The 14,281-nt window shown below is 55.6% G+C and overlaps 1 protein-coding gene across 1 annotated transcript in view; it reads right to left on the bottom strand.

The window, feature by feature from the left end:
• Window positions 1-13,848, bottom strand: part of PRMT8 (protein arginine methyltransferase 8) — a gene marked incomplete at its 3' end in the record, with an annotated part of 81,417 nt that extends 67,569 nt beyond the window's left edge. Inside the window, exon 1 of the mRNA XM_081249122.1 lies at window positions 13,516-13,848. Coding sequence (XP_081105248.1) covers window positions 13,516-13,590 — 75 coding nt within the window. The 5' untranslated portion in view covers window positions 13,591-13,848. The remainder of the gene's footprint in view (window positions 1-13,515) is intronic.
• Between the last annotated feature and the right edge of the window lie 433 nt (window positions 13,849-14,281).

Raw genomic sequence — 14,281 nt, 5'->3', positions numbered from 1 at the left:
CCAGGTGAGATTAGAGACCGTTGCCGTCGGTAACAAGGGGGCCTCCAAGGCCTGGGGCGAGAAGGTGTCAGAGGATGGTGATTGCAGGGATGGCCGTAGCATCGCCCCTCCTCTGGGCCCCTGGCATGGCGCTCGGCTGCTGGCACCAGCCACGGTACCAAAGGAATACAACGTCCTGGCTCGGCCTGGATTCTGGGAGACATGCCAGGTCCCAGTACTTTAGAAATAATGGTCCAGCAGCGCACACTGGGGAAGACAAGGAAGTATGGCACTGACAGATTTGAAACTCAAACCTTCCCTTTCGTTCCCTCTACCCCGTACGCGTTCGGAACAGGCGAGACCCAGGCCACCTCACGTGTCTGGTCATGCGGGGATTAAAGGAACCACTGCCCAAGATGGGAGTGTCTCCAAGATGCAGGTCCCCAGAGCTCGGGGGCCAAGAAGCTGAGGCTGCCTGCCCCGCCAGCTGCACCGCGAGCCCTGCACGTCTCTCCTGCCTGAAAAGGAAAGAGCCACTGCTCTCAGCAGCACAGAGGGCCCAGCCTGGGGAAGGGAGAGCCCGAGCCAGCAGGCGGAGAGCAGAAGCGCAGGCAGAGGTTTCTGGAGGGAGGTTCGTCCTCCGGGACAATCACCTGCCTGCCAGCCTCCTCCCCTTACGCCCTTGTTCAAGTCAGGACCTAGAAGAGGTCAGCTCCCCGCCAAACCCAGACGGACGGCACCTCTTTGCGTTTCCCCAAACCTCCACTTTCTACACCATTTGCCACCTCGAGGGGAAAGCATCTCGCGTGCTCAACAGCACAAGTTTAGCACACGTGGGCAAGTCTGGAAGGGGAAGCCATGTGGAGGATGGTGATGAGCTGTCTCCATCCCCGCTGGCAGCCCGATAAGGGCAAACAGGCACAAAGTTGGCCTGGAAGGCACCTGAAGCAGCAGGGGAGTCACAGCAAAGTTTAAGACTTGCACAAAGCCTCCCCGCTTTTCAAAGGTCTTCATGCCCTGGCCTCCATCTAGTTCGGGGCCGCCCTATCAGGTGGGATAGACAAGAACCGACTCAGGCGTTTCTCACACGGGTGACTGAGAGTCAGAGGGCAGATGGCAACAGAGTCAGGGCCGCGGGTTCGGCCTCAAGCTTCTCGGCTCTTCCCAGGCTACCTGGTACCCGCCGAGGGCCCGAGGAACCAGAGTGAATAATCCAGGGAGGCCGAGCCCGAGCCCGAGCCCCCTTGGTGCTCAGGATGGAACCCGGCTGCCTTGACTAGGGCGTGTGCGGTACCCTCCAGGGGCGGGGGCGGGGCTGAGAGCTCTGGTCTCTAATGCTGAAGCAGAGCTGGAAGAAGAAAGGGAGGTGGGCACAGGCTTGGCCGAGCTTCAGTGACGCTTCCAGGAAAAGCCACCAGAGCTGGCCGTGTGGACAGAAGCCCAGGGCCCTGCTGTACCGGCAGCCCAAGCCGCTGGTTTGCTTTTCTTTCCCTCCTGGAATATGGAGCATCTTATTTTTAACTTTATAAATAGAAGAGTGAATGACAGCGCCGGCCTAAGACAGTCGCATCCTCCCGCAGAGCGCCGGCCCCGGAGCAGGAGGCTGGGGCCCCCGAGAGCCTGCAGCTAGGAGCCAGAGCCTCAGGGCTGTTCAGACCCCTTGTCTGGACATATCTGCCTCCCCCACCCCACCATGGCCCCTGCTCACGTCAGCCGATGATGAAGCATCAGGCCTAGTGGGAAGAAAATACATTGTCTGATACAAACCCCGGGACTGCCCTGCTTCGAGTGAGGTTTTGCAGGGCTTCCTCCACGGCCTCTCTGCCCCTCTTCCCACCGCAGAAGTGCAGGGAATTCCCCCCACGGCCCAGGCAGAGCCCTGACCGCCCCCTTCCGCCCTTTCTGAGACTTAAGGCTTGCTGTTCAGGAGGGTACGAAACGTATGCCCTTGTTTGTCTGAAAAATCTCCTTACCCAGTTTGCACTGAGTGTCACCGTTCTCTCTGCAGCCCTGCCCTTGTCGCGCAGCGGTGAACATGTGTCTGGGGCAGCTTACCTGCAGCCTTGCTTTGGGCTGGCAGATGATGGCTATGACCTCAGAGACTTCCTCTTTAGGGGACGCTGGGTGACTGACAGTCCCAGCCAGTGTAGAAAGAAAGGAGCCATAGATAATGATTTAAACGCCAGCATCCACAGAACATTTTCAGTGCAGGAAAGGTCCACGTCACAATGATCACTTGTAGAACAAAAGGTTTGTAACCTCTAACAGGTACCAGGCGCTGTGCTAGGTGCTGGGATCCGACGGTGAACAGCACGGATGGAGGCCCTTCCCTCACAGAGTTTACGGTGGACTCGCAGACGAGGAAGTCAGCCAGTGAGTACAAAGCGATACACACCGCGACAGAGGACGCACAGGTACTGTAGGATCACAGGGCGGGAGAGCTAAGCCTGACTTAGATGAGGGGGTGGATCCAGGGAAGGCTTCCTGGAAGAGGTGACATCTAAGCTGAGACCTGAAGAAGAGTAGGAGGTGATGAGGGGAGGGAAGGAGGTGAGTGTAGCTGGAGCGGAAGGGAGGGACTTCAGAGAACAGCGTTCAGGGGGATGAGCCTGCAGAGCCAGCTAAGCCACGGCAAGGAGGTGGGTCCTTCCCCCACAATAACGGAAAAGCCACTGAGCGCGTCTGAGGAGGGGAGAAGCACAGTCAGGTCGCCACTCCAGAAGGCATGTTCGTGCTGCTGTGAGGACAGACCAGAGCCAGGCGCGGCTCTGTGGGGGGCCTCCAGGAGGTGATGCAGAGATTCAGGCAAGAGATGGGGGGGGGGGCGTGCCCAGGACGGCCAAAGTGGGACCCCAAGGAGGAGGACAAACTCAGGGCAAAGGACAAGCCGATGAGGTCCAGGATAGCCATGGAGACAGGGCAGAGGAGACGGGGCCTGTGCCTTGAGTAACTTCACGCTCAGCAAGATGAGGACCAGCAAGCAGGAGGGGGCAGAGAGGTGGGAAGCGGTGACACCAGGAGGGGCCTTGAGGAGTCTGAGGTCCCCGTGTGGCACCTGAGCGGAGGTGTCCTGCGGGCAGCCAGACGTACAGTCCAAGCTCGGGGGCCGGGTCTGGGCTTCGGCTGGGAATCCTCAGCACATCAGGCAGGAGGCGTGAGATGGCCCGGGGAGAGCGTGTCGCGCCAGGGAGGGTGGCCACCCAGCCCCCAGCTGAGGAAAATAGCACCCGAGCTACGTAACAAAGGTTGTACATCAGCTGCAAAGCTAGGGCTGCTAACCCTCCTGACCCTGACCCTCAGATCCGCTCTACAAGATTCCCACCCAGGGCCCCACTCCCCGCCCCCCCCGCCCCCAGGTGCCCCCCATACCAACACACCCCACCACGTTGAGTCATCAGTCCCCGGGTCAACCCCAGAGCTCCAAGCTCGTGGTTAAATGTGCACCTCACTGTGTGTTACCTGCTGTGAACTGCAAACCACGCGTGACAAGTACATAAGCCCACGCTCATGCTTCTGCGTGACGGCCCCGCAGACTCACGTGCGTGTCCACACCTCCACGCATAAACACACCTGCCGCCCCACAGCCTGGACCAGGTCGTTTACATCCACCCGCGTGAAATCCGAAAGGACTCTTCCCACTTTGCACTGCAAATTTTCCCCCAAAAGCAAAACAAAAGCTAAGCAAATAAACGCCAAGTTACAACAGGAGGAAAAAGATGAACACATGTGTCGAGTGTCTTCTTTCTGTCTTCTCCTGTGATTGTATTTAACCTGCATGGATTATAAAAATGGGTGTTAATCCCAGAGGGATGCGGATGAGACTCAAACTCACGTCTGCCTCCAAAACCCTCCCTGACTGTACACTGGGAACCGCAGCTTTCACTCTGGAGAGCTGGGAGCAGACAGACTCTGTAACGAAAGGAAGTTGCCTGGTGTCCGTGCGATGTGCACGTTTATTTCCTTTATTCATTCAATAAATATTCATCACTTCCCTGCTCGGTACCTGAAGGCAAGAACTGCACTGATGCACGTTAAGAGCGAACATCCCACTGATGATGCACGTTAAGAGCGAACATCCCACTGATGCACGTTAAGAGCGAACATCCCTTAATTAGGATCCCATTTACCCTTGTGATGGGCTGCAATCATGTTTGTGGGATTCTCTGATTGCATCTCCTTAGAGAAGCGCTGTCATAACTGCCTGTCAGGGCGAGATGAAGCCCTTGGATGTAATGCGCCTGGGGGAATTGCAGCCTCTCGTTTTCTGGCAGCCCCAGCTGTTAAAGGCCACCCCTTCCCTTCCCTTCCGCTAACGAGAGAAGATCCTTCACAATAGAGCCACAGGTGGGGACCTGAAGGAGGGATTTGCTAATCGCAGTTCCCTTTATAGTGGTTTGGTCTCAGCTGTACCACCCTCTGGTTGGGCCTCACCCCCCGCCCCCGTGAATGTCCTTTACTGGATTCATGGCCAAGAGGACAGGGCGTTTAACTCGGGAATTAACACCCAATTTGCGGCGCCTGCCTGGGCTACGCTTCTGTCCTCCTGCCCTCCCGCCAGGCCTTGTTCTCCTGCCGTGGGACCGTGGGGAACATCAATCCACTTATGAGCAGTAGGAGTGGCTCTTGTCCCAGCAGCAGGGCTTGGGGGCGCCTGGAGAAGGCCCAGAAGTCTGAAGTGGGTGCCCATCTACACCCCCCCACCACTTCTCTCCATCCCTGGGGGCTTCATGAGGTTTGGTTTTCCTGCTGTGGACATTGCGAACACCGGAGCCCTGGACCCCAACACTGAGTGTGCGTGTGGAGTTGGGCAGGCCAGTCCGTGGGGCACGGAGAACCTTGTCCCTTCTGAGAACGTTTGGATCAGTGAGTCCATCACGTCACCAGTGGAGGCCCTTTATTCACCTGTGAGCCCCCCGCCCCTTTGAGACACCACCGGACAAGCCTGGATGATAAATCGTAGCTCATCTTGAGCATCTGCCGTGTACCCACATGAGCTTCCCACGAAGTCACTCATTTAACCCTCATGATAGCTCCGCGGGATAAGGTGCTACCACCACGACACAGATGATGAAACCGGGCACAGATGACGGTGTAACGTGTGCACGCCAGGACCCAGCCCGGCTGAGGTCTGCACCCAGGCACGAGCCCCAGGGCCCGCGCCCCGAACCTCTGCACAAAACTGCCTCAGGCCCAGAAGCCAGTGACCCACGTGGCTTAACGTGCCGAGAAAGTCCTTACCGCTCCTGTCCTCCAGAATAGCCCTTCATGGAAGCTAGGAATGGACTCACGATGCTACCACTACGATAATTCTCTGACAACGATGGAAAGCAAATCCCCCGGGAGGACAAGGGGCTTGAACACGTGAAGCCGGGTACAGGCTGGCAGGCTCCAGCCAGCCTCCACCCTCTCCCACACACGGATGTTTACCAGTTCCTTCCAGCCCCCAAGAGGCTCTCAGTGGGTAGGACCTGGTGTGGGCAAAAGTGAGGACAAGCTTCCCGCTGGGGATGTGAATAAAAGAGGGGTAAGAGGCCCCGGTCAGCAGCAGGACTGTAGTATAGGACTACTTACGGGTCCTATCATCTTCGTCAAGACAACCAACCACTGTGAGTTTCCATTTCTTCAACTACAAAATGGGAATAAGAAGAGTTGCTTTGTAGTGTTGCGTAAATTAAACAAGACGATGCATACGAAGCACTGAACAGCGCGCCCAACACAAAATAGGGACGTGAAAATGGCAGCTCTTGTTATAATTTTGCCGCAACTCAAGGAAAGGGGGCCTGACCAAGGTTCTGCGGAAATAGTGGGCAAGCTGGACAGTAGGCAAGCAGCAGGAGAGAAACTTAAAGGAGACAGACAACCTTCACTGACTCTGCAACTATTCCGAGCCCTCTTTACAGATTCGTTGCCATCTGCCAGCCACCCTCTACTCAGACCTACTACATGTGGGCACCATGTTGGAGGACATTATGAGTTGAATCAAGTCCCCGCAAATGAGGTATTGAAGCCCTAACCCCTGTTGCCTGTGAATTTGACCTCATTTGTAAACAAGAACCTCGCTGAAGTAATCAGATTAAGATGAGGCCATACTAGACAGGGACATACTGGACAAGAAGAAGAGATACAGACACACGTAGGAGAAAAGGCCACATGAAGACGGAGGCAGAGAGGCAGTGCTGTGTCTACCAGCCAGAGCATAGCTGACAAGCACCAGAAGCGGGGAAAGAGTCAGGGAACAGATTTCCCCCTAAGAACCTCCAGCAGGAGCCCACCCTGCTGACACCTGGATTCAGACATCTGGCCTTCAGAACTGTGAGAGAATAAATGTCAGTTATTTAAGCCCCCAGTTTGTGGTACTTTGTTGCACGAGCCCTAGACAATGAAATAAAACTACAAAGATAAATGTAAAAAACCAAGTTCCTGTCCTGAAGTCTCTGCTATTCATCTCATCCCATGCAAGAAGCTGGACGAGAGTTCAGGTTTAACATGGTGGCCTTGGTCCAGCTTCCAAAAAGGTACACTTTGTTAGTCGAGAGTTTTGCCTGGCCCACCAGCTAGGACTCCCGGACCCAGGGACATCCCAGAGGAACGAAGACTGTCCTGGCCACAAGTTATACTGGGTCCCTGCCACCCACGGGGCATAGCAGTGAGAACTGAAAGGAGGAGAAGAAAGCCGGGGCTGGTATCTTTTCCTCGGTTTCTTCCCAATCCAGCATTCTTTGTTTCTCCTGTTAATTTCTCCATTCTTTCTCTTTGTATTGTAAGTGTCTACTCTGTTCCTTCTGCTGTCTTCACAGCCCGGTGGACCGGAAAAAGCAGAGGTCTCAGTGGCTAGAAAACCAGAGTTTGAGTTCCATTATTTACTAGCTGTGGGATCTTGGGCAAGTGACACTAACTTTCCGTGCTTTGGTTTCTTCATCTGTACGATGGGAATAATATGTAACTTGACATGTTATGTATGGTGTACAGGATGTAACATATGTGTGTAAGTATGTAATGTATGATGGCACCCATTAAACAAGACAATATATGCCGAAGCATTTTACGTGTCGTGCGAAAGGGAGAGAGATCCTGCTAGGCACAATTCTTAGATCTTACGTAGGGAAACACTGGTTTTCGATATTACATATCAGGATATACCAGAAAATTAGCACCAAATGTAAAAACAGTCAAGCCGGTGCTAAAGGGGGTAGAAATGGCATTGACCTAAGAGGAAACATGGACCCGACACCAACACCGAAGCACTCTGATATTGGCAATGTTTTCCCGTCTCTTAATTTGAATGCTCTGAAGTTCCCATCCGGCTCTAAGATTCTATGACTTTACGAAAATGTATACATCGAGCTGTTTGCTCCTATAAAATTACACTTTAAAAAGAGATCTTTGCTTATGGGTCACCCATTACAAATCTGGAGAAAGCTGTGATGCCTGAGGGACTTCTAATAACAAGTGAAGGAGAAAAGCCATTTGAGGTGTGAAATATCCAGCAGGCCGGGTACCACCGGAGGGGCATGTCTTCTCAAACACGCCTCTCCTGGCTAATCCAGAATTTCAGAGGAAGGCGTTGGAATCACTCGGAACAGAGGCTGGTAAAGAGGGTGAGACACCTCTCCTGCAGCCCCAAATGCAAAGGCAACCAGAAGGTTTTTAATCTCCTTTTAGAATAACATAAACCAAGGTGACTCCAACTGCAATGGAAGAGATGGAGCTCAGACCTAAGGAAGAACTAACTTCCTGACTCTTGAGATGCACAAGGGGTTTGCGGAAGTTGCCTCCTGTGAAGCTCTGTAACAAGCAACCAAGGGGCCAACTGCATCCTGGGTGCAAGAAGTGGGCTCAGGGCTGGAAGCGCGGACAGAGTGGCCTTCTGGAGGGCCCTTCCCGCCCGCGCTTCCCCTCCTCTTGCCAAGTCGGTGCACAATGGGACAACACGCCTGCCTGTCACACAACAACACAGTCCCACTTCCAGTTACCTTGGCAGCCCACATCTCGCCACATTGCCCATTTTTTCCTGCTGGCACCGTAGACTGCAAGGTGTAAATGCTGTTTTTACAGATTTTTGCATGTTCCACGCTGGAATGTGATAATCACTTCACATCGCAGTTAGCACTGAGGAGGAAATGAAAGCCACTCCTGAGTCAGAGACAGGAGTGTGGTTTCACCCTCTTTGACAGCCAAAAGCCAACGGAGGACTCTCTGAAGGGCCAAATCTCTCGGGGGCAGGGGGCACAAAAGATACGTGGGCATCTTCTTAATTCTCCTGAGCTCAGTTCAGGGCTGAAATCCGTGTTTGCTGAGGGATGTAGACTGTGGTTTGGTGATCATTTCAGCTGGAGAAATAAGGAAGTAGGAGAGTTCATCCAGCTGGCACTTTTCTGGCGCGACTCCTAAAAGCTGACAGGTTGACGATCCTGCGGGCCTCGGGAGCTCACCATGCTCTAAACCCTTTGCACAAATTAATTCTTTCAATCATCGCAACAGCCGTACAAGACCCAGAGGGGTTCGGGGACTTGTTCACCATAACAACACGTCCACTGAGTTCAGTGTAAAGTCAGGCAGTCTGGCTCCAGAGCCCCACGCTCGTCGGAAAGAGACACGACGCAGACCCCAGAGAAGTGGGCCTGGGTCCAGCCTCCTCTTGCCCTCTTTCTTCTCCTCCCCTCACCTTTGTGCTCTAGGACTACACGCTTGAGCCGAAAACCCTGAGAAGAGGGAACCATGAACCAAAGCCACCAACGTACACCACGTCGGAATTCAGCCCAGTTCTCCCCATAACTCACAGGGCATCACCCATTGGTACCCTAACCCCACTGTCCTATTGTAGGAATTTTCCCAGCCCATCTCTCTCCCCAGGCCAGTAAGTCAATAGCACATTCAAAAACCAGTCTCCAAAATGACTCCTTTGCTAAAACTGCTTTCTCACCCCTGGGGATTCCCCTTTGAGGTGTGAAAAACCCCATCAGGGAGTCGCACCGTAAATAATGCATCAGGCTTTCACCGAGAACCAGTAAAGCCAGCAGAAGCTCAGAAGGGTCCATCATCCCCCAGGCTTCATAACTGGGCATTGTGATTAATCCACTTATCTGCTATTCAGACAAACACCCCACGGGAAGAGTCAGTAGTAATGGACTATTAAGCAGGTACCCAGGCAACCAAAGTGCACCCATGCTTTGAGCTTTGCAGCACCTCGATTCCCAGAAACTCTACTCATTGCTTGAGTTTTCAGGGTCCACAATAACCTAAGCACAGGAGTGGGAGATGGGAAACCCAGTTTTCAGAAAGCCGTGAGTGATTAACACCCAGAAGGCTCACGAGCTTGTTCATAATCCCATGAATCAGTCAACAGTTGTGAGCATTTTTAATTTACTGTGTGTCAGGCACAGTGTTAAGAACAGGGTAGACACCCTCCCCCCAAAAAAGTTCATTATCCAACTGAAGAAACAGACATATAAAAAGCCAACGGGAGATCAGCTCGGTGCTTTGTGACCACCTAGAGGGGTGGGATAGGGAGGGTGGGAGGGAGACGCAAGAGAGAGGGGATATGGGGATATATGTATACATACAGCTGATTCACTTTGCTATAAAGCAGAAACTAACACACCACTGTAAAGCAATTATACTCCAATAAAGATGTTTTTAAAAAAGCTAATTATCTTGTAATAGGAAAAGCGAGAGACAGGTGTTAGGAACGCAGAAGAAGGAGAAGGAAAACTCACTCTCCATGGGGTGGAAGATACATGGCCGATCTGGGAAGGCTGCTCAGAGGAAGAGACCTTTGAACCGGGTCTTGCTGGTTGAGGAAGATCTTTTGTTTCCAGAGAGAACGGGGGTGGGTAGAGTAGCCCAGGTAGAGGAACCAGGAAGCACAAAGGCATTCAGGCGTGAAGTCAGTGTTTGCAGAGAACTGCATGGGGCAGGTACTGAAGGGCTAAGGAAATGGGCTTTATCCTGTGTCCTAAAGGCAACAGGGCGACACGGTAGGTTTTGAAAGCAATGTCTGATCATGAGCAGATTTGTACTTCTGAAAGCCCGTCGAGGGCTGGATTCGAGAAGAGGACAACAGGAGAGAGGCTGTCGCCTTAGTGAGGGCATAGTGAGGGTGGTGGCCTCTGCACGGACAGCCGGCTGGGGAGGAGACCAGACAGTAGAAGGTTTCTAATGACACAGGCGGAGCAGGGGATGATGCCCTCGGCTGAGGAGGAGAAGCGCATCTGAGAGACGGAGCCAGAAAAAGCGGAAATGGAACTCACCGTGCCCACCCAGCCTGCACCCTGGATGCTCCCCGCCCCCGCCCCAGCTCCAAACTTCACCGGTCAAGGGAGGCTCTGCTCACAAGCAGGTAGTTTTGTTCCCCACTCTCTCCTTCCTGCCTAAGGATTAGAATATCTCTCCCTAAAAACCTTGTGAGAGGTCACCCTCGCCTGTCCCAACACTGCCTCTCTCCCTTCCCAAACGTCCTCTCTCCCTATCCCTCTCTCCTGCTCCCATCCAAACGTGGCATCTTTTTAGAAGTCACGTAGGGACCTCCCTGGAGGGCCAGTGGGTAAGAATCATTGCGTCCACTGCAGGGGGCATGGGTTCGATCCCTGGTCGGGGAACTAAGATACCGCATGCTGCACAGTGTGGCCAAAATAATAATAATAATAATAATAATAATAATAATAATAATAATAATAATAATAATAAAAGAATAGAAGTAGTAATGTAGGGCAAAAGGCAGTGAATCAGAAGTGGGGGCAGTCTGTGCTCCAAGGCTGTCTGTCCTAGCTGACCAGGTAACTTTCAGAACTTGCTGGACCTCTCAGCCTCAGCATCCTCACCTGTAAAATGGGGCTAAGAAATGAAAACAAATCTTTGCTTATCTCACGGGATTATGGTGAGGATGAAATGAAATAAAGTGCTTGTAAACCACACCAAGGAAAGGCAGGAAAAGGTGCTACCGAACTATCTGGATCATCCGGCACTACCGTCCACCGGACTGTGAGTTCCTTGAGGGCAGGGGCCTGGTGTCTTCATCTTTGGATCTCGAGAGCCTAATCATTCCTGGCACAGAGTCAGTGTTTGATAAAGATGTGTTGAATTAAAAACAAGGAGCGTTACCACCATAGACACAACACACACACACACACACACACACACCCCCCACAGAGGCATCCTTGCCTCCCTCTCTCTCACCATAAATGCAGGCAGATCCACAACACCCCACTTTTGGAAGTACTGCTCTAGTCCTGGCTCACTCCAAAAACAGCCAGTTCCTGGAAGAAAACCAAGGGATTGTCACGCTGCCTGGATGCCTCCATTGGGCACGTTTGACCAAGTCTGAATTCTTCCCGTTCTCAGGGGAAGCTGTGAAGAACTGAACCCCAGACTCACTCCCCTTCCCGGAGCCCCAGCTGGATGTGCCCCTCCCCCCACTTTGTGCCAGGCGTTGGACGTGGGTTTTTTTTTCTTTTTTGCTCGCAGGAGCTCGGCCGCCTGTACTGCTGTTTTCATTGATGCCTTGAGCAGAGCTGGCATGTGCAACTGCCGAGAAGGGGGAGCGCGGAGCTGCGGGGGAAGCATGTAAAAATAGCCTGGCGCGCGTCGTTCTGCCTGCTCCGGACTCCTTGAACCCGGGCCGAGGTGGGGAAGCTCACATCGCCGTGCACACGGCGGAACCTGGCCGGGGTCTGCACCCAGACCCGGCGCAACAACCAGAGTGCCGGGGGGCTAGAGACCTGCGAAAACTTTTTTTTTTTTTTTTTTTTTTAGAAGCCGAGCGGTAGGAGGATGGGTAGAGAGAAGCTCTTTCTTGCTTCTAGCGCTCCAGCCACACGGCTGCAGGGACTGCTACGTGCTCGCTGGTCCAACAGATTACAGAAGTGCAGCCTGGACTCTGAGCTAGTTTTAGAAACCCATTCTGCAGGTGGGCGATGGGAGGGAGGAGGGCGAGGGGATTGGTAAGGCTAGCTCTCTGCCTTGCACTACACATCATTCTGAGTGTCTGCTAGCCTGGGGGCGGGGGAGGGTGGAGGAAGTGGCGAGGGGACCGCAGGCGCGCATGCTTTGCCCTAACTCAAGGCGACGGCATTAGCTCCGGAACACCCCACCCCACTGTTCTCCCCCAGAGCGTGTTTGTTTCGAAATCGACAGTTGCCAGATGCATGCTGCTTCCAGTTTCTCAGAGAACGGAGATTTTAAGAGCTTTGCTGCCTACGCGGGGGGGTTAGGGGGTAGCTGCAGTTCAGACCTCGAGGGAAGAAGATCGGGAAGGGTCTCTGCCCCTTCCTGCAACCCAGCAAGACAGAGGGACCATCCCCGTGCCACACCTCCATCCCGCCCCACGCTGCATATGGTAACCATATGTGAAGTGCGCGGCAGCAGCCCCACCAGACACCCGGCTATTAATAGAGCCGGGAATTTGCTCTCTGCCTTTTTCCTGCCACCGAGTAGGGGATGATCTTCACACACATACCCCACTCCGCCCCCACCCCTCGGCGCACCGTTCCTCCACGAAGGTAAGGGGGCTGCCCACGCGGATCCCCTTCGTGACTACAGGTGCCCAGAGCCTACGGGCTAACCCAGTTGTAATGACAGCAGGGTCAGAGCGAGGCCAGGGAACGCAGCCTCCAGTCTTTGCGGCTCCGAGCCAACTCCAGAGTACAGAAAGGGCAGCCGCTGGGCTGCCGGAGGCGGGGGACGAGAGCGCAATTTGCGGAGCTAGAGCGACCTCCTGGGAACTGCTGCGGGACGAGCGGCTGCGGACCCATTTTCCGCTGCAGCGCGGCGCGCAGGCCCCACGGCCCGCGTGGGCTCGGCTGCGGCAGGCACGGGCGCTGTCCCTGGTCCTGAAGGTGGCCGCGGCCCGAGCTCCCTCCCCGGCGTTAGCGTCCCAGAGGCGGCTCGTAGGTGCTGGAGGGCAGACCTCTCCCCGGCCCGGATCTGGGCGCGAGGGTCTGTTGGTGGTGCCCAAGTGCCATGCCGGCGCGGCGCGCGGGGGCCCCCCTCCCCGACCCCCATCCCCGCGGCTCGGAGCTCTCCGCGGTGCTGCGGGGACCGAGAGCTCGAGCTTGGAGGGTAACGCCGAGGCAGCGGCCGGCCGGAGACGGTCAAGGCGCAGCAGGGAGCAGACCTGGCCCCCGGATCACCCATCCCGATCCGGCTGAAACCGGCACCCTGGAGCCCTAACGGAGCCCAGAGGGGAGGGCAGGGGAGCGCGGCCGCCCAGGGTTTGGGACTAGGGGTCGGGGGGATGGAAAGCGAGCTGCGGGGGGCAGGAGAGGGAGCTGGGGTGAGAGCGACTCTTTTGCATTTTCAAGAGGGAGGGGGCCTGAGACAGGCACTGTCTTTCCCGCACCCAGCACACACACACACACACACACACACACACACGCACACACGCGCACACGGCCGGCAGAAGCCAGCGGGATGGAGCTGGGAAAGTTTGGCACCAGGTGCAGAGCGGCGGCGGCGGCGGCGGCGGCGGCGGCGGCGGCGCGCGGCGCGGGGGTCCCGGCGGGCTGCGGGGTCTCCGGGCCCGGCCCCTCGCCTCCTTACCTCGGTGTTCTCGGCCGCGTTCTCCGCCATTTTCCTCCTTAGGAGCAGGCAGCGGGAGGAGTGTTTCATGCCCATAAGAGCCAGCAAGGGTTTGGAGATACAGAGATAGTGCCGAAAGAGAGAGCTGGTGTAGCTTTAAAAGAGAGAGAGAAAGAGAAAATGGGAGGAAAAAAATAAAATAAAATAAAAGCCCAACCCAGTCCCTCTGCTGGAGCATCAGCCGGTACCATCAACCACGGCGGAGTCTCTCCTGCAGTCTCCACTTTGTTTGCTTTTCCTCCCTTCTCATCGGCTTCGGATTCCTTCACACAGTTTCGAGTTCCTGTCGCGCCCGCGACCCCCTCCCCGCCTCTCTCCACCCGCGCTGCGGGCCGGGCAGGAGGGAGGGAGCCCCGAAGGCTCCGCGGAGGCGGCGGCGGCGGCGGCGGCGGCGGCTCCTCGCCGGCTGCTCGCAAAGTCCGGCCGGCCGAGGCAGTCGACAACTCCTCTCAACTTCTGCCGATCAGCGGGCGAAGCAACACGCTTCCTGCGCGTCCCTCCCGGGGGCTGAGCCGGTGAGTGGGGGCGGGGAGGAGGCTGGGCCGGGCGGGAGGCTGCTGCTGGGCGCAGACCGAGGGCCCCCGCGCCCCGGGCCGCCCCCTCGCCCGGGCTCCGGGGGTCTCTGGGCCGCCTCCACTCCAGGGCGCCGTGGACAGCTTGCTGGGGGGGAGGCGGGGAGGGGGGGGCGAGGGCTGCGCGGACGCAGCCGGGCCACGCGTGAGGCTCA

This window comes from Mesoplodon bidens, assembly GCF_964165515.1.
Source record: "Mesoplodon bidens genome assembly, chromosome: 11".
NCBI classification, from domain to species: domain Eukaryota; kingdom Metazoa; phylum Chordata; class Mammalia; order Artiodactyla; family Ziphiidae; genus Mesoplodon; species Mesoplodon bidens.
Note: the sequence above shows the minus strand (reverse complement) of the source record. Positions and strands in the feature narration are given on the sequence as shown.